The 25,727-nt window shown below is 48.1% G+C and overlaps 1 protein-coding gene across 1 annotated transcript in view; it reads left to right on the top strand.

The window, feature by feature from the left end:
- Positions 1 to 25,727, top strand: part of CDYL2 (chromodomain Y like 2) — a 169,952-nt gene that overhangs the window by 112,451 nt on the left and 31,774 nt on the right. The window contains exon 2 of the mRNA XM_045439822.1: positions 2,158 to 2,746. Within this exon, the coding sequence (XP_045295778.1) occupies positions 2,158 to 2,746 (589 nt within the window). The remainder of the gene's footprint in view (positions 1 to 2,157; positions 2,747 to 25,727) is intronic.

Here is a 25,727-nt window from a genome sequence, read left to right as displayed (position 1 = left end):
TGGTTTTCTGCTTTGTCCTGGGGAAGGAGTGTTCTCCATATATTTTCTGAAGCTGGAGACCTCCATGCCAGCACAAATCCCTTAGCTCCTAAGAAGTATCTGGGCTCACTCCTGATACTCCTAGGCTGGTGCTCTTGGGAATGCTGCTCTTTCAAGGCAGTGCCAGCTTGCTTATTCCTTGTTTCCTCTGTAAACCTGCAGAGGGTTTCCCCCTCCAAAGACCTCCCAAAGTGCAAAGGTGCAGGCTCCTCCAGAAATACTCTGGACTTTCTGAAGCATTATCACAAATGAATACTCAACTAGTCCCATTCCTCGATCCAAAGATTGGGAGTTGGATTAGTTTGGCATGGTTTTACTTTTTTAAACTGTTACAGAGTTTGTGTGATACATCTAAAAATTATGTAATGAATCTAAAACAGATGTTCACAGAGCATTTTGTAAGGAAAGGAATTTTAATAGAAATAGGCCAATTTGATCGTAGATAAATCAATTAAGGAAACCATTTAAATTGTCTCTAAAGAAACAGTATTATGAAGAGGCAGCATGGCCTAGCTATTTGCATATTTATTAAGTGCAAAGCAATGAACATCGCTTAATTATTTTGCATAGCCTCTGCTGTACATAAACCATTGGGAGGCAGTCTTTTCAAAGTTATTTTTTCTTTTTATTATGTAAAATTTTAAACAGAAAAATTCAAACACATAAACATAAACAGTCATATAGCGAACCCCCCATGTATTTGATAGCCATCTTGAAATATGATTGACTGTACGTGTATTGATTTCTCCCTTCTCGCTTTGTTTTTCTTTTCATGAGTTTCAAGGACATATTCCTCACTTATTAATTTCATGGGGTCAAAATCCCATGATTTTGGATGTAGTTGTTTTATTTTTTTGAATGTAGTTGTTTTATTTTTTCACTGAAATTTAGCTTTTTTAGGGTAGAGCATTGGGTATTTTCTGTCGGTTTTTTTTTTTTTTTTTTTTTAATTTAAAGAACTTTACATCTAGGGTCAAGTTGACAGGGTAGTAAAGGACCCTCACATGCTCTTCCCCTGGATTGACCAGTTATTAGCATCAAGACTGGCATTTTCCTAACCGTGTTCTTTCGGGAGATTACTCGAAGGCAGGGATTTTCATAACTTTGAAGGTATGTGGACAGTTAGCACAGAGTTTTAGAGCCAGATGGATAGAGGTTCAGACGTCACCTCTGCCACCGCTTAGCCCTGCCTGGTAGGCAGTTTCCCTCATACTCAATCACTTCATCTATCAAACAGGAAAAACAGCAGTTACACCCATGGGGTTATGCAAGGCATATAATAGGCTCTCAGCGAGTGTTACCTATCACCTGGCCTACCAGCTGTACCCTCCATGTTGTGGGGAGGGGGGGTTGAGTTTTGGTGATGCAAGTCATTTTTGATCAGTATGGAAGATTTTTGTAGTAGAGAGAGTTGGTTTGGCCTGTGATTAAGAAAATAAGTCTGGGGTAAGAGTGGTTCAAATCCCAGCTCTGCCCTTACCAGCTTGGAACTTGGTTAAGTGACTTAATCTCCCTGAAGCCTTGTTTCCTTAAGTATAAAGTGGGGATAAGAACGAATCCGTACTGACTGCACTGGGTTGTTGTGAGGGGAAAATGACATGCGAGCGTCCAAGCCCAGCATTTAGTCACTCCAGTGAGTGTGACTAATCATTCCTATTATTATAAATAAGGATACATTAGCATAGTGCCTACCATGTGAATGCTCAATAAATGTTGCTTGCTATAAGTAAGGGTGAAAAAGTCACACCGCAATGGTCTCCAAACGTCTGATTTTACTTCAGTGCAGTGAAAAGAATAAAGATCTTTAGTGAAAGCTCGTGCTGTGATTTCAAGCAAGAGTAAGCCTTGGAAGGACAGGCAGGTGCCACCAGCTAGGCATGGCCTCACACAGTTGTCATGGGAAACAGCCGAGTGCCTTTGGTTCCATTCAGTGATGTCCTAAAATAAACCAGCCTTCTTGAACGCTCCTGGAAGTGTCAGCTTCCGATGTTGAACGGCCTGTCCCCTGGCCCGTGTGTCTCTGTCCTGAGGGCTTTGTGCGGTTGTTGCCTGGGCCTGACTTCTTTCCTCTGCCCTTTTTTCCTCTCTCTTCCCTGACTCTCTTATCTCGTACCTCAGGTCGAAAGGATTGTAGACAAGAGGAAGAACAAGAAAGGAAAATGGGAGTATCTCATCCGATGGAAAGGCTACGGCAGCACGGAGGACACGTGGGAGCCAGAGCACCATCTGTTGCACTGTGAGGAGTTTATCGACGAATTCAACGGGCTGCACGTGTCCAAGGACAAAAGGATCAAGTCAGGGAAGCAGGCCAGCACCTCCAAGCTCCTGCGTGACGGCCGAGGCCCGTCGGTTGAGAAACTCTCCCACAGACCTTCAGAGTCCGGGAAGAGCAAAGGGACTTCCCATAAACGGAAGCGGATCAACCCTGCCCTGTCCAAGCCGAAGAAAGGGTATTCGGCCAAGCCCCCCGCAGGAGGTGACAGGGCCGCCAAGACGGTGTCTTACAGGACTACCCCCAGTGGTTTGCAAATAATGCCGCTGAAAAAGGCTCAGAATGGGATGGAGAATGGGGACGCCGGTTCCGAGAAGGACGAGAGGCACTTTGGAAACGGCTCCCATCAGCCTGGCTTGGATTTGAACGACGTCGGAGAGCAAGACCTGGCGGAGTGTGGTGTGAACCACGCGGCACCGGCAGAGAACGGGCTCGGTACGTGGCTTGTCTTTGTCTTGTGTTCGCTTCTGGCTGTGGTGGCCGGGCACTTTGCATGCAGCCTGGGGGAGTGCTTGAGACCCCGACTCTTAGCTAGGCAGTCATTCCCCTTCCGGCTCGCTCACCGAGAGTCGTGTGGACTTGGTCATAGGCCCACACTGGTTGCAGACGCCTGTGCATGTGTGAGGGCCAAGCCACAGACGCTCCCTTACTACTGGAACACACCCAAGGCCATGGTAACCCCTCGAGACCCCCTGTTCTGGAGGGCAGCTCAAAGTCGTCCTCACCCACCGGGACCTGAGACTCGTGTCCCCAGAGGGCTGGCCAGTGCCTCTCCGGGGTAGAACGCGCCTCCTAGAGGCTTTGCTTTCGAGCTCATTGAGCCCCCACCCCCAAAACCGTGTAGCCCAGAAAGGCGGGGTCTGCCCCTCTTCTCAGACCCAGTTTGGACTTGAACTTCTCCATGCCAGTTCTTCAGCTGGAGCCTCTGCCCCTCCTCTATCACTAGCATGGGTGCTCTGGCCCCATGTCCAGGGTGGGTCTGAGAGCGCCCTGACCCCATCCTATGCTAATTCTCTGGGTTTGCACCTTCTTACTCCACCCTGGAAGCAGCACAGCAAAGGCACAGAATTCCTCTCTCTTACCAAGTCCCCACAGGCAGAGTTAAGGAAAGAGGAGGCAAAAGGTCATTAACGCTCCCAAGCCTGACGTTTCCTTAATGGTGAAGTTACTCCTTGACTGGGCCTTAGTGGCCTGGGTCCGCCAGGCCATCTGTACCTGTTTCACGCACCCCCTCATTTCTCGCATACCCGTGTGCCTTGGTGGTGACGTTTCCCTCTTGAGCTGCCAGAACCCTAAGCCTTGGCATAAGCGTCGACGACCCGTTCCCGACCGAGCAGGGACATCTGATGCCCTGGGTGGAACTAGAGTGTGTGTGGGAGTAAGGTAAAGGACGCAGGTGGGATGGGCTGGCAGCGCTCCCAGGAGGGGCTGATGGAGCCGATGCCCAGGAGCGCGACGGTGATTTCAGAGTTCAGAGTGCCCAGGGCACGCCCCGCTGCAGAGAGAGCCCCGCGTCTTGAGGGAATCTTGCTGGGGAATCTGAGGCCTTTCTCCAGAGAGAGGGATTTCACCCAAACAGGATTTATTTAGCAGTGTCTGCCCCAGATTGACTCATGTTTCCGTCTGGGGATCCCTGATGCTGACATGACTCTGCCTGCTAACATATGTAAAAGCTGTTTGTTTTAAAAATTCATCTCTCGGGGAGGAGTGGGCTTGTGTAAATGAGGCCTGGCATAAACATCCGTGTCTGACGTTCCGCGACAGCTGCCGGCAGGAGAGGGATTCCCCGGCTCGGGGAGGGTGGCTGGCGGGCCGGTAGTCTGAGGCTCCTTGGGTGTGGGTGCAGGGGACCCGGGGTGACTCCTGGGTCCCCGGCCGGCCGGCACGGTCCCCTGTCCTGCTTCGAATGTGGCCGCCTTGGGAGTGGGAGGAACAGCACGGGGGAGGAAGGCTCGCGGACTGTAGCCGCCAGACTGCAGGGGGAAGCGGGGAAGCCGGACGCGGAGAGAAGGGCAGATGGAGGTAGGCCTCTCCTTCCACACGACTTTCCGAAGTTGCCCTCCATCTATGGGCCTGGTCGGTGCCCTCTGGTTTACGATCTGCCAGTGGGGCGTGGTACCCCCCCCCACCCCCCCAGCAGGGGGAAAGGCCAAGGATGAGCCTGCTGGGATGCAAGGTGGCCTTGTTAGATCCCAGCCTCGGCTCTACGATGCTTCTCTAGACCTTTCTCATCTCTGGTCTCTTACTGGCCTCATTTTTTTTTTTTTTTTTTCCCTGACGTTGAACGTTCTCCACCTGGGCCCGTGCCTGGGTGGAGAGGAGGAGGCTACCTGCCTCTGTTGTGTTCTGTTTTGGGTGTTCTCAAAGGGCTCTTTTGCTTGATCACATTGCCTAGTGTTGGTGTCCTTGAGATTCCCCTGCAAGGTTAGGGCTGTGACTCTCAAATGTTATGTGTGTAGATTACCCGGCCCCTTGTTAAAAATGAAGGTCCCGTGGAGTCTGATTTACCAAGGGTGGGGTGGTTAGCCCAGAAGATGGGTTTTTAAAAAAGCAGCCCCACGTGACTCTAAGGCATTTTGAAATGTGCTCTGTAAAATGGGGGTGGCCATTAAGGTTCACATCAGGTGTCAGTTTAAGTCAATTCAGTGTTTTTTCTTTTCTTTTCTTTTTTCTTTTCTTTTCTTTTCTTTTCTTTTCTTTTCTTTTCTTTTCTTTTTCTTTTTCTTTTTTTAGCACTTCCTAAGAGTTAGCCACCATGCTTGGCATTTGGAGTAGCACAATAAAACGATAGGGACTTCTGCCTCCAAAACTTGCAGTTTAGGGACACCTGGGTGTTTCAGTTGGTTAAGTGTCTGACTGTTGACATTGGTTCAGGTCAAGATCTCATGGTTTGTGAGTTCGAGTCCTCTGTGCTGACAGCATGGAGCCTCTCTCTCCCTCTCTGCCCCTCCCCTGCTATCCCTTTCTCTCTCAAAATAAATAACTAAACTTAAAAAAAAAAGGATCTGAAACTTAGTTTGCTCTCTAGTTAAGTTGAGAGTGAATGGTTCCATGTCAGTGTTGAGAAGGTTCTTGAGGCTGGCTCATTGGAAGAGGTAATGTGTATTTTATTTAAAAAAAAAAAAAAATTTTTTTAACATTTATTTATTTTTGAGAGAGAGACAGAGTATGAGCGGGGGAGGGGCAGAGAGAGAGAAGGAGACACAGAATCTGAAGCAGGCTGCAGGCTCTGAGCAAGCTGTCTGCACAGAGCCTGATGCGGGGCTCAAACCCACAAACTGTAAGATCATGATCTGAACTGAAGTCGGATGCTCAACTGACTGAGCCACCCAGGCGCCCCAGTAACATGTATTTTATACACATGGTATATCTTTGCCATGCCCACTTTCACATTTTCTGTGGTCATTGGCTGATAAGTTCTCCAAACACGGTCAGCCTTTAACATTTTAGTTAGAACTAGCTTACTGTGTAGGTCTTGGGGAAATTGGGGAAAGGAAAAGACTGGGAATCCTTGCCAAAGAGAGAAAGCAGTTTGGGGCTCTTAGATAAGACTCAAGACAGAGGGGCTTTGTGCTTCCAGAACTTGTCAGCAAGGGGCCAGAGGTGTAGTCAAGCAAAACATGGCTCCACTTAGGTTTTCGACCAGAGAAAAGTCTCGATGAAGCCAGTGTCCCTGACCATGTGGAAACCTGAGCGTCAGCTCTCTCCCTACCTCCACCAAAGGATCCAGCTCCTTGTGGCACAAGGTGAGCCCGGGGGGTTTGCAGCCCCATGGAGGGCTCATCTTTGCCTGGCAGAAGGCGATGGGGAGATCCTGGCTTCACTTTCCCGGCATTTGTTTTGGGGGCGGGCTTACTTTTTTTATGATTTCAACTTCTCGTTGGTGAATTAAGGTTCTGCATACAGAAAAGCAACTTATATAACACGTTACTCATTTACTGCTGACTTCCCTGATCTGTGCTGTGGGAACAAATGCTAAATTGGGGCTCCGGCGGGGGGGTGTTTTGGTTTCAGACTGCATTTTCCCCAGCAGTGTTTGTATGCGGCCACTCAGTACTGCTTTGATTCTCACTCCTCTGGTAATGACAAATGGCTCTGTGGTCCAGAACCATCTGCCTCGGTAGCCCTTGGGGAGCTTGTTAAAAAGTGGGCTCCACCCCAAATCGAATGAATCCAGATCTCAGGGGCAGGGTGTGGGTTATGCATGTTCAATGCTGAATTTCAACTATACAGTAGTTCCAGGGGAGGCATTTCGTTGTCGGCAACGAACGGTTCCCGGATCCATTTGCTGGTAGAGCCCAAGTTACACCTCGGATTTTAAGCTTGTTAAGTGGGAATGTGAACCGGTCCTTCAACGGTTTAAAACATGACATAACTTCTTGCTGCGGATGCACTTTAGTCCCGAGCATCTCTCCCTCCTTCTCCCTCTCCTTCTCACTTAAACAAAAAAAAATTTTTTTTTTTCTAAAATGCACCGGTTTTATCTGTACGGAAAAGCTGTTGACTTAGTTAGCTTCTCCCGCGGTCTGGGTCCAGGAGAACTGGTGAGCACGCTCTAGTCTGAACAGATCAAAGCATCCGTGCTTTACTGACTCAGATGAGCCTCTATCCTGTGGCAACCCCCTAATCAGGAGCCAGCGTTCTGCTCAGAGCCCTAGCGCTGCCCACAGACGCCCAGTGTTTTCCAAGTGTCCGTGAAGCCAATTCACTTCCACCGTTGATGCATTCGCATTTCTTTGAATTTTGAGAATCCTTCTCCTCATGTCCTGATGTCTGTTGTCTGTCGTTTGGGCACTGCATCTCAGACATGGCTTGATCAGAATTGTTCTGATCGTTGAGTGAGCCGTCCCACACAAACGGGCAACATTTGCCATTTTCTCTCCATTGACCTTTTAAAATGATCTCAGCTTTCACTCCTGTAATGTTTGTGTATCTCTTTCCTACTCCCCTTCCAACATGATTATCCTTTTCCTCTTTATTGATCACAGGGGAATAGCCATCCTTTAAAAGCCCCTCAGAACTCAGCAAGAGCCTGGGTAGTTCCCTGTGGCTTTTAAAAACTTAGGGTTCTCACTCATGGAGCCAGCATCAGAATCCCCTGAAAAGTGTGTTAAACACAAGAGTGTGGGGGCGCCTGGGTGGCTCAGTCAGTTCAGTGTCCAGCTTCAGCTCAGGTCATGATCTCGCTGCTCATGGGTTCGAGCCCCATGGGGGTTCTGTGCTGACAGCTGGAGCCTGGAGCCTACTTTGGATTCTGTGTCTCCCTCTCTCTCCCCACCCCTGCTCCCCTGCCCCCCCCCAACCCTACTCACGCTCTGTCTCTTTCAAAATTAAATAAACATAAAAAAAAATTTAAAAAAAGACCCACAAGATTGTTATGCCAACCTCCAGAGTGTCTGATTCAGTACATGTGGAGTCTAACCCGAGAGTCTGCATTTCTAGAAAGTTCACAGATGCCACTGCTGGTCCAGGGATCCCACCTGCAGAACCATGGTTCTAGACTAGTAAGTGCCAAGAGGGTTGAGATGAGAATGACAGACGGTGGTTGTAAGTGCCAGTTGGTGGTTCTGGAAGGAGTGAAAGTACTTTTGCTCTGGACCTGGAGTTGGTATTCTCGAGAATTGTTAAGTTGAAAGTTTGTGAAGTGAAAGGTTATTCAGTTGAACGTTTTAAGGCTATGGGGACTCCCTTACGATGTGGCCTTGGGGTTTGTGAAGTATTTTGTGTGATCCTCATAGGGTCTTTAGGGGTCACTCTTGTTATTCTACCCATTTTACAGAGGAGGAGACTACAGATACATGTGCCCAGGTTTGGGACTAGGAGAGGAATCCATGCAGTTCGACTCCAGAGCCGGCCTCTGCATCCCTGCCCTGCTAGCTTGCCGGCAGGATAAGGCAGTCCCTAAACCCTGATCCCTGGCAAACACATGCCCCGATTTGGGGGGCAGGGGCCGCTTCATGGACTTGCCCTTGTTGCTTATTACGGGAAGGATATAATCAATCCTTCCAAGCCTCAGAGAGTGGGACTAACGCTGTGCCATTCAGTTTGGAACCCTGGATAAAATGGTCAGTCTCCTAAAAAAAAAAAAATACAGCTTAATGGAATGGACTTAGGGACGACCAGAAAACCTGCACAGATCACTAACTATTAAAGAAATTATTAACTCCGTCATCACCCAGCTCATAGAAAACAAGAAGAAGGCACACAAGGCCCAGATGGTTTCACAGGCAAGCCTACCAGATATTCTAGAAGAGATAATCCCTCTCTTCCCCAAACGATTGCACGGAACAGAAACAAAGGAGATACACTCCAGCTCCTTCGACGAGGCCAGTGTAACCTGGATTTCCCAACCAGGCAAGGAGGGAAGAGCAAGGAACATTATAGGTCAGTTCTACCCAAGGGTATAGTGCTCAAAGACCCAGATACTTCCTCAAAATTGTGACCTCCACAAGCTTCTCACTCTGTGCCCTGAGCTTGACCCCAGTTCGTGACCTTTGAATCACTACTGCTTCTTGAGGTTCCCAGCTTGTCTCCGGAAGCGGCCGAGGGTCAGCTGGCTGCGAGTGTCAGGGTCAGCGGCTCCCTGCCGTGGAGTGAATCCCATCAGCGGCGTCGTTGACGCAGGTGTCTGTTTCCCCGGGGCCCAGCTGTTTAACACACTTCAAACACACACGCTCCCAGGCCAGCAGACTTGGACCAACCTTTTTGTTCCTCAAAAGTGGGTCCTCTTCCAAACCAGTAATGACAACAACAGCCTAGGGGGTGTATCTGGTTTGTCTTTCAAAGTGTAGCACATAAGTGACTCTGTGCTAATGGATGAACTTTTAGAAGTCTCTTCTGTGCTAACATGAAGACCTTCCAGCTTGGCCACTGCCTCGGAGTGCAGACCGCCAGATGGTGATGGAAAATCTGACTATCGCCTGACCCGTGGCAAATCCAAGGGGGAGATCCACATTGTGGTTTGCTCCCCACTCCTGGATTTGCTTTTTGGCATCCATTGAGGCTGATGTCAAGATCCGGAGATCGACTCATCACTTTCCTTGTCAGCTCAGATATTGTTTTCCTCTCTCAGCTACTTGAAAACAAGTCTCGGGAACCATTTCCAAGTTGCCATTCATCATGGTGAGCCCAAGCACGTGGGGTGAGGAGTGGAAGTGCCCCCCTTAGCGCAAGCAGTAAGGTTATGTGTTGTCTGCAGAGGGTCTCAAAACAGTAATGAAAGTTGCCTTGCCACCTTTGGTGCAAAGCTACTCCTCCCCGTCAGGGTGGACCCCCGGGCCCCTGGCTCACCCCACACCCCCACCTCTCATACGAAAGGTCAGCCGTCTTTAATGATTATGATAGTGGTGGTGCTGAGCTCCTTTTTTGTGTTCAGCACACTGGATAGCATTTAACCCCCGCGGCGTTTCTCTGAGTTAGCAACTTAATAACACAGCAACACAGCAAGGTTTGCTATGATTGGCCTTGCCTCTGGGTGGGGAAACGGAGGCTCAAAGAGGTTGAGACATAGAGGACCAAGGGGAGGAGTTGGGGTGTGGTGCCGGGATTCACGGATACTGAAGCTCTCGGTGGTCTGTGATCAGTTTTTGTCTTTGTTGTTGTTTTTTAAATTTTTTTAATGATTATTTTTGAAGGAGAGACAGAATGTGAGTGGGGGGGTGGGGAGAGAGAGAGAAAGAGAGAGAGAGAGAGAGAGAGAGAGAGAGACAGAATCTGAAGCAGGCTCCAGGCTCTGAGCTGTCAGCACAGATTGGATGAGGGGCTTGAACTCACAAGCCATGAGATCACGACTTGGGTCGAAGTTAGACGCTTAACTGACTGAGCCACCCAGGCGCCCCTGTGATCAGTGTTAAGAAGGGAAAAAAAGGCACTGTAGTGATTGAAGTTCAAACCAGCAAATGTTTCCCTGTGTCCTAGGGCATGATTCTGGCCAGCACCCCTGGGGCCTTCCTTTGAGACATCTTTAGTGGTTCCAAAGATGCTGACCTGGTGTTCCAGGGAGGTAGAATGACTAGGAGTGAGTGATTTCCCTCTGGGCCTCAGATGAAAAGACACGAACACACACACACACACACACACACACACACACACACGCACGAATCCCAGGCCTCACGGAGAAGATGACATCCAAGCAGAGACTGGAAATGGGGAGAACATCTTGTTTTAACTTAAAAATCCAAAATCCATCTGTGTCAGGCATTTGGAGAGCTGCTTTCCCCTTTAGGTGCGAGTTTTCTAAGTGTCTACATAAGCTGTCCTCTCCCTGATGGACGTTTAAGTGGCCTCCAGCGATACCCCTGGCCATAGCCAGTCTTTGTCATGTTTTTCCAAACTCTGTTGTTGTGATTTCAGTTAACAAACGAGGGTGAGCGTCTTCTCATGTTCTTGCCCTGGGGGTGGCCGAGAGAGGTCTTGCCGCTGACGCTCTGTGTGGTGGGTAGACAAGGGTGTTGGTCCACGTCGCCCCTGGCCAATGGCTCAGCCTCTCTGGGTCAAGTTCTTCATTCATAAACTTCATTCATACAGATATAATCCTACCTCGTGGGACTGGGGTGCAACATCAGTGAATTCATTACTCATAGCACACCCTTAGAATATGACCTGCCATGGGGTAGACATTTGGTAAATATTAGCTGTTGGTATTTCAACGCTTTCCCAGTTTTCTAACTGTATTTTCCCACTTGCGTTTTAGAATACTTTATATCTTGTGAGTATTTTTTTCCCTAAAGTTTTATTTATTTATTTTAAGAGAGAGAGAGCAGGAGGGTCATCTGAGCGGTTAAGCGTCCGACTTTGGCTCAGGTCATGATCTCACAGTTCGTAGGTTCGAGCCCCGCGTCAGGCTCTGTGCTGACAACTCTGAGCCTGGAACCTGCTTCCGATTCTGTGTCTATCTCTCTCTCTCTCTGCCCCTCCCCCACTCCATCTCTCTCCCTCTCCCTCTCTTTCTCTGTCTCTCAAAAATAAATAAACATTAAAACATTTTTAAGAGAAAGATAGGTGCACATACCTGAGAGAGTGTGCACGAGTGGGGAGAGGCCGAGAGAGAGGATCCCAAGCAGGCTCCGTGCTGACTGATGTGGGACTCGAACCCATGAACCGTGGGATCATGACCCGAGCCAAAATCAAGAGTTAGATGCTTAATCGACTGAGCCACCCAGGCACCCCATTAATCCTTTCTTATATATGGTAACTCAACCAGTACTCATTGGGTGACTACCATGTACCAAAAAGCGTTTAGACAGGTAATTTCAATGCCTTATACCACGAAGAGATATGCAGCTGATATCGAGGCAGCTGTGGGCAGGGATGCCTAAGCCAAGTTGGGAGTGGAGTTAGGAGACAGGGCTTCTTGGAGGAGGTGATGCACAAGTAGAGTCTGATAGAATGAGCCCGAAAAAAGGCAGGGATGGTGGGGGTGATGACAGTAGGCCCAGGGACATAGAGCCAGGAATCCACCTGTGGGTGCCGGGAGCCACATCACAAGGAAGGTAGCAGTCCAGCTACTTCTGGACCAGCCCGCAGGGGAGGCTGAAGCTCCAGGGAATTCTCTGCGCAGTCGGGGTTGGCTAAAGACCCAGACAGGCGGGGCCTGCAGGAGGGAGGTGTTTTGGGCTCTTTCGGGAAGGGGCTGAGGCAGTCCTTCCCACAGCCCGCACTGTGGCTCAAAGCCTGCCCGGTCCGGCCTGCCTTGCGCTGTATTCACGCCTGTCTCCCTGTGCGCCACGTGCGTGTTCCCGTCCTGCCAGCCCTCGTGTGGGTGGTCGACCTCTCCTCCTCCTTCGGGCCTCACCCAAAAGGCGATTCCCCGAGCAAACCCTCCCGGGCTCCCAGTGCAGACAGCTTTCAGTTAGTGCGCGCAGAGCAGTGTCTCTTCACCGACCGCCCTTACCTCTGTGTCATGATCCCAGCCTGATTAGGTGGATAATCTCCACCCCCCTCACTCCAGGAGATCCTGAGCTCCCCGAGGGCAGGGCTGCCCTCTGTCTTGCTCACAGTTGTGTCTCTGGCACCTCACAACGCTGGGCACCCAGTAGGTACTTAAGAAATATCTGCCGAACGAGGGAGTGGATGCGTGAATGGACCAAAGAGAGAAAGCAAGAGTCCCTCACTGCTGTGAGGTGTGGGTCCTGGCCCAGGTCCACCCCCCTCACCCAATTCACTCACGTCAGCGTCTCCCCCCGACCTCTGGCTGTCCTGCGTGCTCACACTGGGCTCCCTGCTTCTGGGGACGTGTCACAGAGAGCTCATGTTTTGTCAGGGTCTGTAGCCACGAAAGATGTCTCTCTTTCCTTATCTGTCTGACAGTTGTTTTCACCATCTGCTGTGAGCGCCCTACTTGCTACGCTCCTTCTCCCTTAACAGTCACGCTGCCTCACAGGCTCTTAGTTAAATGCCTGGGCTTTTCCCCCAACCCTCCACCCTGCCCCCCCCAACCAAGGGTCCTGGGGATCCATTTCAGTAGAGTGCATTTCATCTGGGTTGCATTTTCTGTGTTTTGTATTGACCTTTGCCGTGGAAGAGAAAACGCGGTGGGCTTCTGAGAAGAAATCCCAGTTGCAGAAAGGGTTAGATTTCTCCTTTAAACTTGCTGCAAACTCTGGAGGCAGCATGGCCAGGAAGACACGGGAAGGGTGAGGATGGGCTTTGGAGACAGAGGGTCTGTTAGTCAAGTACAAAGTCTGCCTCTTGGGGAGCCGGTGACTCTAGGCGAATCTTGCCAGCTCGGGAGCCTCGATTTTCACCTCTGTGCTCTGGGAATCACAGTACGTACCACAGAGGATGAAATGGCGGGGTCTGGCTCCTGGTCAATGCTCAGTGAATGCCGACCTCTCTTCTTCCCCTTTGGTAGATGGTGGTGCTTCTGGGGCATGCTTTTGGCCCTACCGCCAGATGCCCTGCAGCTTTTTCATGGACGCTAGGATATTCATTTTCATTCTGTGTGTAAACCAATAAGGCGAGTTCAGGAGGCTCCACTTCTGGGCAGGAGGATGACCAACCTCGTCACTTCCATCCCTGATGGAAGTCAAAGAGTCTTGAGTCTTCTCCCGCCATCTTGGTGACACTGGTACTGGGTAGGAGGCTCCAGTCTCTAGGTGTGTGTTTTCTTCTATAATATAGAGATCTGGTGGGGTTTTATTTTCTTTTTTTTTCTTTTCCCACCTTTGGCCTCTTTCTTGCTTGATTCCCTCCTACTTCTCCGCCCTGGTGGAGAGTGAACTTGTGCTGTGTTCCTGGAGTTTAAACAAGATGTCCCCTTGCTGGCCTGGCTTCCCACCCACAACTCCTCACCTTCACTGGGTGGGAAAGAGAAACCAGAGTGCCAGACATGGTGTAGGATGCTGGGACTTCAGCTGTGTGTGAGGCATGATGAGGTCCTTGCCCAGCTCACCCTCTTGTGGGAAAGCCTGAGGAAGTATCCAAACATTGCAGTGCATGGTGATGTGGGAACGCCCCGTGTGCGTGAGGGAGGGAGGGACCCGCCAGAATTAGGAGGTTAGAGGCCAGATTTGCAGGTGGAAGCAGGATCTGATCTGAGACCCGAAGGCTGCGTGGAGTGTGGTCGGGCAAAGAGGAGAAGGAAGAATGTTCCAGACAGTAGAAACTGGGTCTTATTAAGATTTGTAGAAAATACATAACATCTACTTCAAACATCATCAATAAACTACACTTGTGTTTTCTTCCTCAAACATTTAGTTACTGCTGTAAGCCAGGCACTGTGTACCTAGAAGTGGGTCACTGTTCTGGGAATATGATGAATGACACAGATGCTCACAGTTTAGGGAAGAAAAAAAATAAATGGGGAAAAGACAGATCAGTAATTTCTATACCATACCAAAATAGCCAGTGTTTGTTTATTGAGTCCGTGCTATGAGCTATACCCTGTTCTAACTAAGCACCACATACATAGTAACTCAATTAATCCAGGAGGTGGGGCCTATATCTCTCCCCATTTTACAGGTTAGGAAACTGAGGCATATGGAGGTGAAATAATTCTGTGATCTATCGATTAGTAGATGGCTAGTCCAGGATTCAGATCCAGTTGGTCTGGCTCCAGACCAGTGTTCTTAATTGCTGCTGCTTTGCTTGAGGGATGGAGATATCTGGGAGCTCAGAGGAGAGCTATGTTAAGTTTGAAAATGATTCCGTGAGTGGGGGCAGGGGGCACCTCCGTTGCTCAGTTGGTTGAACATCCAACTTCAACTCAGGTCATGATCTTGCTCTCTCTTTTTCTCTCTCTCTGCCCCTCCCCCGTTCATGCTCTGTCTCTCTCTGTCCCCAAAAAAATAAATAAACGTTGAAAAAAATTAAAAAAAAAAATAAACATTAAAAGAAAAGAAAAGAATTTCTTGGGGTGCCCAGGTGGCTCAGTCGGTTGAGGATCCAACTCTTGATTTTGGCTCAGGTCAAGATCCCAGGGTCGTGGGATCGAACCCCATGTCAGGGTCAGGGTGGAACCCACTTAAGGTTCTCTCTCTGTTTCCCCCTTCCCGTCTCCCTGGTTCATGTATTCTCTCTCTCTCTCTTTCGAATAAAATTGAAAAAAAGAAAATGCTTTTTTTTTTTTTTTTTAGCTTCTTGAGATCACTTTTTCTACAATTCAGTTAAAGAGGGGTTTCCTGGTGCCCCCTGCGTGCCGGGAGCTCGCCTCACCTTCCAGAGAATTTGAAGCTAATGAAACCACGTAAGGAATCAGAAGGTCCCAGACGGCCCGCTGCAAAGCTGGTTGTGCTGAGAAGTCAGGGGCTGGACGGTTGGCCAGTAGGCACTTGGGGCGGAATGGACAAGCCGCCTGCAAGAGAGGTCTCTCCGGTGGCCCTGAGGGTCCCACGTGGGAAGGTTGAGGGAAATGGCCTCCAGGGGCCAGGGTGCAGCTGAAGCAGTGGCCTGGAAGCAGGAAGTGCAGGGGGCACCTGAGGACTTCGAGCCGTCCCGGGAGGAGGGTGTTTTAGGGGCAGACGGGCGAGGCCAGCTGGCAGAGGTTGGGAGCAGAGCCGCGGCAAGAGAGGATGAGAAAATGGGTTTTAAACAGAGTCCCCGTGCCCTTCGAACACCCTGGGGAGCCCCTCCGAGGTCTAGGATTCTGGCCTGATGGTGCTTTGAGGGTCGGCGTGGCTCTGGAAGGGTTTTAGCACTGGAGACCTGATGTGAGCCGTGGAAGAAGTTATTTTTCATCACGTCTTTTTGCATATTGGATCCATGCTTGGCTCTCCTGTTTGAAGCATTTCGTCATCTGGCCATAAGCGTAAGATGTACGCTCCATCCCTCCCAGCAGTTCTAAGTAATCTTGGAACCTCAGCTTTCCTAAGATGCATGGTGTGTCAGGAGGCATCATTAGAACATGCCAGATGATGGCTAACATTGCTATGTATGATTTTTAAAAATCTACCTGCCATTTTGGGCTTGGCTCTTGAGTTCGGGGACAGTTAAGGGTCAGGACAGTGACCAGCCATGAAATAAGCATACATATATTGAGTTCAGGTGCAGGTCGGGCACTCTGAACTCTCGGGACACCAGTGGGTGCAGTGATTTGGGGGGGTCTTTTCAACTGCAGCCCCCACCCCCTACTTCTGAAGGTCCTGACCTCTGAACCATGCTTCTGTTGAAAGATGCTGCTGAGTCTGATTCCTCCAGACATGCGATGTGCTGGACACATAAACGTTGCACCTCCCCTCCCCACCCTTCCCCTCTCAGTGTGCTCTCAGAACGGTCCACAACGCTTTAGGGATCTTGGGTGAGTCAACCACAGACCAGGAAATGGCTCTCATGCACAAGAACTATCACTTTCTCTTCTGAGAACTGCAGCTGGAAAACCCTGATCTTACAGTCAACGAAGAGGTGGCTTTGCTTCACTGTGGAACTGATGTGTCCTCTCAGTGCCTGCACACAGTGCCTGGTAGACAGCAGTGCTGTGCTCCAGTGTGAACTGCCCTTAAGGTGGTCCCAGCCCTCCCTTCTCTCTCTGGAACTGCTGACAGAGACTGGAGCAGTGGGAAGGATGGGCAGGAAGGGCCATGCCCAGGCTTGCATCTTCCTGTGAGGCCAGCAGCACCATCCCTACCCTGCTCTCCAGCCTTTGGTGCCCAGTCTCTCCTTCCATCAGGGGACAGAAACTTCTATAGGACTTCCATTGTATGTGTAGCACTTACTCAGTTATCCACTCGTTCACTGGTTTAGCAATGACTGAGGCACTTCTGTGTGTTGGGCGCACTGGTTCTGGAGATTTAAGAATGATTGTCTCACACTTGATGAGTTCAAGCCCCACGTCGGGCTCTGTGCTGACAGCTCAGAGCCTGGAGCTTGCTTTGGATTCTATGTCTCCCTCTCTCTCTCTGCTCCTTCCTCTCTCTCTCTCTCTCTCTCATTCCATATATGTGTGTGTGTGTGTGTGTGTGTGTGTGTGTATACTTACATAAAAAATAAACATAAAAAATAAACACAAAACATAAACATAAAATTTTTTTTAATTAAAAAAAAAAAAAGAATGACCAACACGACCCTTGTCCTTATGAATCTGGCTGAGGGTGAGGAGGGAGTCAGACATGTGAGAAAAGGTATGTTAGGATTCCCAAGGTGAGCAAGATATTTATGCTGCAGCATGGTTACCTGCACTGTCCAGTATGGTGGCTATGGGTCACATGTGTTTAGATTTCAGTGAATTGAAATTAAACAAAAATTTTAAAGTTTCAATAGCATATGCGACTATTGACTACTGTGTTGGGCAGTGCAGATATAGAACATGTCCATCGTTGCAGGATGTTCTGTTAGACAACATAGAATGTGGGATCCCTGTCTGGTTTTGCCCATCAGTGTGTCCCAGGTGCCAGGCAAGTCATAGGCACTCACTAATTACATGCCAAATGGACTGTGGAAGGTAGAGTAAAGAAAGGCTGTAAAAAAAAAAAAAAAAAGAAAAGAAGGATGTACAAACAGCCACAAGAAGAGGGGGAGCTTCCCTGGGAGAATTCCGGAGCAGGTAAGAGCAGAGCCACATTGAGAGGGGCGAGCCCTTCAGCAGTTGGGCCTTCCAGTGCAGAGAAGGGCTCCGGTGTCTCCACCTCTTCCTTCTGTGTGCTGATGGCTCCGACCGCGAATGGTGTTACTACTTTCTGTGCAAGGGAAGGAACATTCATAGCACTCACACTGCTCTCTTTTTCTGGGCGTCTCAGAAGTGAGATCTCGCTCGGCTGCGGTGAGGCGGAAGGCCTAGGTGGGATATGAGTCATCTAGGTGTGACATCAACCTGATTTCAGAAAACAAATGTTTTTCTGCACGGGACTAATACACAGGTGTGGGAGCGTGACCAACACACTGAGCAATGAACACTGAATGCGTCCCAACGTCACAAGTGTTAATTATGAGGTTGGCACGTAGCACGATGGGGTTGCTTCATTTGTTTGTCACTCATTCGTTTCGCCAACGAATGCTCTGCAGAGCCGTTGCCGTGTACCAGGCACTGGGCTCCGTCTTCTAGCCACAGAGGTGAGCGGCTCTCAGACTCATCCCCAAAGAGTTCAGTGGGGGCATCAGGCAAGTGTACAGATGATGATAATCCAGCAAAATGAGCTTGGCTTGGGAACAGCATCACATGACACGGGTCCAGGTGTCGTGTCCAAATTTTCCTTCCTGCATTGTTGAGCAAAGACTGAGCTCTTTGGAAGAAAAGCAGAGCCAACACCAGCGGGAGGGCCCAAGACTAGTGTTAGGTTTGAGTCTTGGTGCTTGAACTAAGTGTCAAGTTTGAAATCAAGATGCTGGAGGTTAAACCCTATCCTGGAACTTCCTGATGGCACAGTGACCTTGGCTTTTGGTTTTCTCTTCTGTAAAATAGGGGTAAAATAATGCTTTACAGGGCTGTTGTTAGAATTGGATGAGGGAAGCTATGTGAATCACGTAGTAAGCCCCCAACAAAATATAGGTATTGCATATGGTGAGCCATTAAGAGATAGGATTGAGGATGAAGCTTCCTGACCCTGAAGTCTCCATTTTGGTTTGTTCTGGGCAGGTGTAGATCTCTCCTAACCCAACTGTCCATGATAACCAAAGAGCTGCCTGAGTTTCTGTGAAAGACCACGTTAAGTGTGGAAGCAGCATGGACAGTACATCCCTCAGTTGGCGGTAGCATCCTCTGTGATCTGTCTAAACTGCCCCTTCCTTCTTCCCTGTCCAGAGGAAGCCTGGTGCTCTTTTGTGCCTGACGTTTGACATGGTCTTGGTGTGGAAATTGGGCAAAGACCCTGAGTCCTGCCTGGCCTGGCTATGTTTCCTGAAAACTGATCCTATATGGTACAAGTCTCCTGCGGTCCATCCCTCATCCGTCCAGTCCTCTGTGGCCCCCTCCAGCCCTTTGCCTCTGCCTTCCCCCATCCCAGGGCAGGTTCTGTGTTTTTCTGTTTTTCTTTCTGTATCTTGCAAACTGTAGGGCATTTCCTGAGACATCTTTCTTTCCTCCTGCACATTGACAACCGCATGCCATTTCTTGGTACTTTGAGAGTCGTTCCTCCGTTTCTCGGTTGATTGGCCAGGTTTCCTTCTCCCTGTAGCTGAGCTAAGATGACCTTTTCTGGCTTGAAGGGTCCCTCCCTAGGGAATCCTTCACACACCCGGATTCTTTCATGTTTTATTTCATCTGATTATCCCTATCTTTTAATATATTAATCTAATCTTCTCTCAGATTACTGTGACTACTAATATATATTTGGTTTTTTTCTTTTATTTTGCTCAACTATGAAGTTTTTTTCAAACAAATGTGATGTCCTCCTATTGAATATAGCAAGGAGGACACTACTTGGCTTTATATTCTCATTGGACATCTTGTTTTTGTTTTGTGCACCCCATGTTGTTAAACACCAAAGATCATGCTTATTATTTTTATAGCCAGTCATCACATTTATTGAAATTTTTTAAGACTAACTTTGTTTCTTGTGTCCTATGTCTCCCTTTGAATTAACTGTTTTATATGGTGAAGTTTCTCTTTATAGTTCCTCCAGACTCTGATATATAAATGCTGTTAGCAGTGGGATATCTGAAAATGCCCATTTACTCAGGCCTTTAAATGTTGTTTTAGCTGGGTATAAAGTTCTTGGTTGACATTGTATCTTAGCATTCCGTTGGTAGAAGTTCCTTTTTCTTTCCAGGCTAGTGTTATCGCTGTTGCTATCAGTCTGTCAACCCTTTTTGATAATGTGGGTTTTTTTCCTCTAGGCTGCATTTTAAGATCTTTACCCATGACATTCTGCAGTTTCATTATCATTTGTCTCTTTATCTTGCTTAATAACCAGAGTGCTCTTTCAGACTAAGAACTTGAATTCTTTTTAAAGTTCTAGAAAACACTCGGCTATTGTCTCTTCAAATACTCTTTTTCTTTTTTTCTTAAATGTTTATTTATTTTGAGAGTGAGAGAGAGTATATGCATGAGTGGTGGGGGGTGGCAGAGAGAGAGAGGGAGAGATAGAATCTAACGCAGGCTGCAGGCTCCACACTCAGCGCAGAGCCCAGCATGGAAGTTGATCTCACAATCGTGAGGTCATGACCTGAGCTGAAATCAAGAGTTGGATGCTTAACCGACTGAGCCACTCAGGTGCTCCTCAAATATTCTTTTCTTACAGTTACCCCATGTATGGAATTTTAGTTTGATTCTTACTTGCGGGATATTTGTTTTTAAATGTGTATTTAACTTTTTGTTGTAAAGTGATTTGAAGCTTACGGGGCGGCTGGGTGGCTCAATCATTTGAGCATCAGAGTCTTGATTTTGGCTCAGGTCATGATCCCAGAGTCGTGGGATCGAGTCCCTCATTGGGCTCTGTGCTGGGTATGGAGCCTGCTTAAGATTCTCTCTCCCCCTCCCTTTACCCCTCCCTACAACTTATATGCTTTGTCTCTCTCTCTCTCAAATAAATAAATAAATAAATAAATAAATAATAAAGTAATAAAGTAATGAAGTCATTTAAAGTTTACAGAAAGCATTGTAAAGAAGCTCTTTTCAATTTCATCAGGCTTTTATTTTTTTTAAAAAAATGTTTTAATGTTTATTTATTTCTGAGACAGAGAGAGACAGAGCATGAGTGGGGGAGTGGCAGAGAGAGAGGGAGACACAGAATCTGAAGTAGGCTCCAGGTTCTGAGCTTGTCAGCACAGAGCCCGACGCGGGGCTCGAACTCACAAACCGTGAGATCGTGACCTGAGCTGAAGTCAGTCACTCAACCGACTGAGCCACCCAGGCGCCCCTCAGTTCATCAGGTTTTTTAATATTTTACCATGTTTGCCCTCTCTTGGTACATATGTTTATGTACATATATGTATATGTTTAGATATAGACTCACATACATATATACTCATAAGTTATGATAAATGATTATACAAATTTTAGATAGATTATTGTTCTTTTTCTGAACTATTTGAGTATGGATTACATACATCATGCCCCCCATAGTAATCTTTTTTTCTTTAAAAAAATTTTTTTTACGTTTATTTATTTTTGAGAGACAGAGAGAGACAGCATGAGTAGGGGAGGGGCAGAGAGAGACACACACACACACAGAATCCGAAGCAGGCTCCAGGCTCTGAGCTGTAAGCACAGAGCCCTACATGGGGCCCAGACTCGCAAGCCATGAGATTATGACCTGAGCTGAAGTTGGACGCCCAAACGATTGAGCCACCCAGGTGCCCCAGTATGGGTATTTTCTAAGAAAAAGGATATTCTCTTATGTCAACACAGTACAGTTGTGAAGTTCAGAAATTTAACATCGATACAATACTTTAATCTATGATCCACATTCCAATTTTTCCTATTATTCCCCAAGTTTCTTGCATTCTAATCCCACTGAATTCTTCCTCGCCTTCCCCCATTTCATATTCTTTTGACCCTTCTTTCGTCGAGAGAACGCTGTCTGTCCACAACATCATGCATTTACTTGTTTGCTCAACCCTAGACTACCTATAAAATAGTTTTGGAACTGGTCCACCCTTACCACTATGCAAACCAACACACTAAGGAGAGTTCAAGGTTTGTTTGAGGGTATATAAGCTGTAATATTGCATTCAAAAGTCATTCATATTGGCTCTCTATTCTCCCCCTGTGTACCTATGTTATTCATTTGAAATATGATTAAATTCCTTTCTTTTGATTTATGTTCAGTTTCTTTTTCTTCATCCTTATTGATTTTATTTTCTTGACGTGCTTTAATATATTTCTGGGACTTAAAAAGACACACTCAGAGAAGTGTCAGCCCTCCTTCACCCCTTCTTCTCTTCTCTCTGCCAACCACTTGTGCTTGGGTAACCAGTTTCATTGTCTCCTGGTTTATTCCTCCTGTATTTTTTTTTGAAAAAAAAAATCAGATTTATCCATTTCCCCTTTCTTCTCCTTTTTAAAGTTTATTTGTTTATTTTGAGAGAACATGAGCACAGGAGGGGCAGAGAGAGAGAGTGGGAGAGAGAGAATCCCAAGCTGGCTCCACACCGTCATTGCAGAGCCCGACGGGGGGTTTGAACTCATGAACTGTGAGATCATGGTCTAAGCCGAAGTCAAGAGTCCACTCAAATGAGTGAGCCACCCTGGCACCCCTCCCTTTTTTTCTTACACTAAAGGTAAAGTACTTTTGTACCTTGTCTTTCTCCATGTGAAGATATATTTTGGAAACTATGTCCTATTAGTTCATGGAGAAAGAGCTCGTTGGTTTTTTTGTTTACAGCTGTGTAGTATTCCATTGTGTGGATGCACCCTAGTACTTCTCCAATCTCTGCTTGGATATTATTTAGATAGTTTCCAACATTTTGAAATTGCAAATAGTGCTGTAAGGAGTCACCTTAAACATATATTTTTGTGTTGTTAGAGGTGTATGTTCGTGTCACATTTCTAGAATTGGATTGGTGGGTTGAGCGTAAGCACATAAATAGTTTTGTCACATGTTGCCAAATTCCCTCCTATCACTGTTGTGCCATTTTGCCTTCTACCCACAATTAAGAGAGTGCCCAACTCCTCACATCCTCTCTGGCAGAATGTGGTGGTAGGATTTTGAACTTTTGCCAAGCAGGTGGCTGAGAAATGGCATCTCCATATAGTTTTAATTTTTACTCCATTAGTACGGGTTTTAATTTGCATTATTAAAGGAAGTTGAGGTCTTATGTTTAAGGGCCATTTTCATGTAATATTTGTGAATCCCTGCCCATATCTTCTGTCTTTACTAAAGGAGGAATTTGAGGGCTTCTGTCTCCAGTCTGTGAAACTTCTTATGGAGGGGGGGCACATGGGTGACTCCATTGGTTAAGTAACCTCCTGTTGATTTCAGCTCAGGTCATGATCTCACCGTTCTTGAGTTCAAGCCCTGCATCAGGCTCCGTGCTGGCAGTGTGTGGAGGCTGCTTGGGATTCTCTGTTTCCCCCCCCCTCTCTCTCTCTCTCTCTGCCCCTCTGCATGCTGTCTCTCTTGCTCTCAAAAATAAATAAATAAAACTTTAAAAAATAAATAGGGACACTTGGGTGGCTTAGTCGATTAAGTGTCCCACTCTGGATTTCAGTTCAGGTCATGATCTCATGGTTTATGACTTTGAGCCCCATGTCAAGCTCTGTGCTAAGAGTGTAGAGCCTGCTTGAGTTTCTCTCTGTCTCTCTCTCTCTCTCCCTCCACTTCTCTCTGTCTCTCTTTCAAAAATAAACTTAAAATTTTTTTTTAATTAAAAAAATACGTAAATAAAACTTCTTACAGCGTGGGAATCTTAGCTTTCTATCTGTGATATGGAAATACTTTTCTCCCGTTAGCTGTTTACTTTTTCATTTGTTCTTTACCTTTTTGTTTTTTCTGTCTGCTTTTGTCTGAGAATTTCTTGTTTATTGTCAATGAATGTGTTTTTGTTTTTGTTTTTTTTCCTTGCACCTGTCACTTTGAATATTTGAGGCATTCCTGTTTTAAAGTCCTTGTCACATCATTCCTTGATACTCATTTCATCTTCTTCGGAGCAATTTACGTCACAAGTGTTGATATTGTTGGCAAGGTTTCTAAGCATGTCTTCAGGTTTGGGGATTCTGGTGTATGGGCTCGTTCCAAGAGGGGGGGTTTGTTTTGTTTTTCTTTGCTTTCTCTCCCCCTGCACCCCTGTAACAGTTGGTGTTTGCCTCCACCTGGCCCGGAGCTGCCGACAGAGCCGTGGTCGTGGACGTGGTCGTGTTACTGCTGTTCTGCCTTCACAGAGGGGACCTCATGCCACCCCTGGCATCCGGCCGTGGGCCTGGGTCCCCTCTCCCATCTCGCGTGGGACCCTGGTGTGTGCCGTCCTCGAGTGTGCTTCCTGCCCGGCGCTCCCGGCCCCACGTAGTGCTTTGTGTTGACATTCTGCCTGTCACGCACAGAGATGATTATCTTGTTTGTGAGTCCAGTATTTATCTGCCACTTCCGCGTGCTTGGAGCAGAGGGGCTGTGTCAGGGCGTGATTTTATGGAAACTTCTTCACGTCAAATACTCCTTTGTGCTTAGTCTGAAGGAAGGAATGTGGGAAGGTTTGAAGGGAAAAGAAGGAAGGAAACTGTCCTATGTCCCAGGAATGCAGCTGACATCACTTCCTTTCATGGGCGACAGTCCCGTGAGGCAGGAATGTTTTTTCCCAGTCCACAGGAGGGAAAGGGGGCCCGGAGTGGGTGAGTGAGCCACCCAGCCTCGCAGCTCATGAGAGGGAGTGTGGGGTGTATACGCTGGCCCTTTATTGGGTGTCACCCTGATTTATGGGTTCACAGTCTGCTCTGTGCCTGGAATGCCACCTCCTGGGTTTGTGCCTTAGCCTTAGGGGCTGGGAGACATGGCTGGGAGGACTCACCAGTTCATGCCTCTTTTTTGCAACGACTTGGGGTCCTTCCACTAACATCTGTGACGTGCGTAGGGTGAGCCGGGCACTTGCTAACCTCATATCAGTTCTTCAGCTGAACTCAGAACAACCCGGGGCGCCTGGGTGGCTCGGTCGGTTAAGCGCTCAACTTTTGATCTAGGCTCACGTCACGATCTCACCGTTCGTGGGCTCGAGCCCCGAGTCTGCGCTCACAGCACAGAGGCTGCTCGAGATTGTCTCTCTCCCTCTCTCTCTACCCCTCCTCGGCTCACACATGTGCACCCCCCCCCCCAAATAAATAAATAAACTAAAAAAAAAACCCAACCTCGAAAAGCAGGTACTGTGAGCCTCATGTTATCATCAAGGAGACTCGTGCTCAGGAGCTCATGTGGCTTCTTAGCTTCTCGCAGGTACCAAACACAGGCTGGGGTGTCCATGCTTCTGGCATGTTGTGTTTCCCACGGTGTCTTCCTGGTCTGCCTGCCAGTCTTGGGAAGTGTGACGCCCCTGAAGGGGAGACGCTTTGAGGGCAGGGTCCGAGGGGCTCTGGGGTGCAGCTGTCCTCTGCATCTCCGAAAATGCAGGGCCATGTTAGCCACTCAGGTTCCATGTGAATTCAGGCCCTGGGGTGGGGGGGCGGGGGGCTCTTCTCCTTGTTTTGGCCCAGAGATGGTGCACCTTCCGAGTCACCATCAGAGGTCTGAGCCCAGGGTCCTGATAGAGGATAAACAGGTCTGTTTTCCTCAGAACGTTTTATAGTTTATTTGGTCAGATGGTCTTTTGGGGGTTGGTGTTTCCTGTGCAGACGGCCATGCAGAGAGGCCATGGGTGTTGAATTCAGAGGCCCCTGCCCCTATTAGTTTCCATTTTGTCTCCTGTATTTTCCCATCTGTCACTATTTTATTTAGGTAATAGTTTGCTGGTTTCCTTTTCATCTCCTGCACACGAAGCAAAGTCTGTGAGGTCAGGGTGAATAAATACAATGAGGGAGAGCTGGGCTCCAATCCTGGCTCTACCATGTAAAAGCTTTGTGGCTTCCTGCAAAGTTACTCACTTTACCTACAAAACGGACACAGAAGGGCACTTTACCTAGGACTGCTGAGAAATTCGTAGACCTCACATAGAGCTGCTCAAAAAAGGTAAACCCCATCTCCTCCTCTCTAATAGAATTGTAAATTAGCGCCTTGACCTTGTTGGGGGACAGGAGGACTCGGGTCAAACCTCTCCCAGCTCGGGAAGGCGCTGACATGCAAGGGCCCCGGAGCTTCTGACTTGTCACCGGCGGGAACCGGTGTCCTCCGAGAGCCGCTTCTGCGACGTGCTAACATCCGCCAGCAGGGCCGTGGCACGGGCCCTGTGCCCGTGGCACACGATCTGCCTGGGCTCTGCAGAAACCAGTGGCACACGATCTGCCTGGGCTCTACAGAAACCAGGGCCAGCTCCAATTAGGAAGCTCTGGCGGGGAGCTGAAGATTTTGAGGTTAACCCTGAAGAAACAGCTCCCTCTACACCCGCCTTTTAATTAAATGCTCACGTTTACTTTCCGGAGTTCATGGAGTCGTTTCACCTGCATCGCGGGGCTTGACGAAGCCCGGTT

This window comes from Leopardus geoffroyi, chromosome E2 (genome assembly GCF_018350155.1).
Source record: "Leopardus geoffroyi isolate Oge1 chromosome E2, O.geoffroyi_Oge1_pat1.0, whole genome shotgun sequence".
Lineage (NCBI taxonomy): Eukaryota > Metazoa > Chordata > Mammalia > Carnivora > Felidae > Leopardus > Leopardus geoffroyi.
This window is presented reverse-complemented; position numbering and strand designations above follow the sequence as displayed.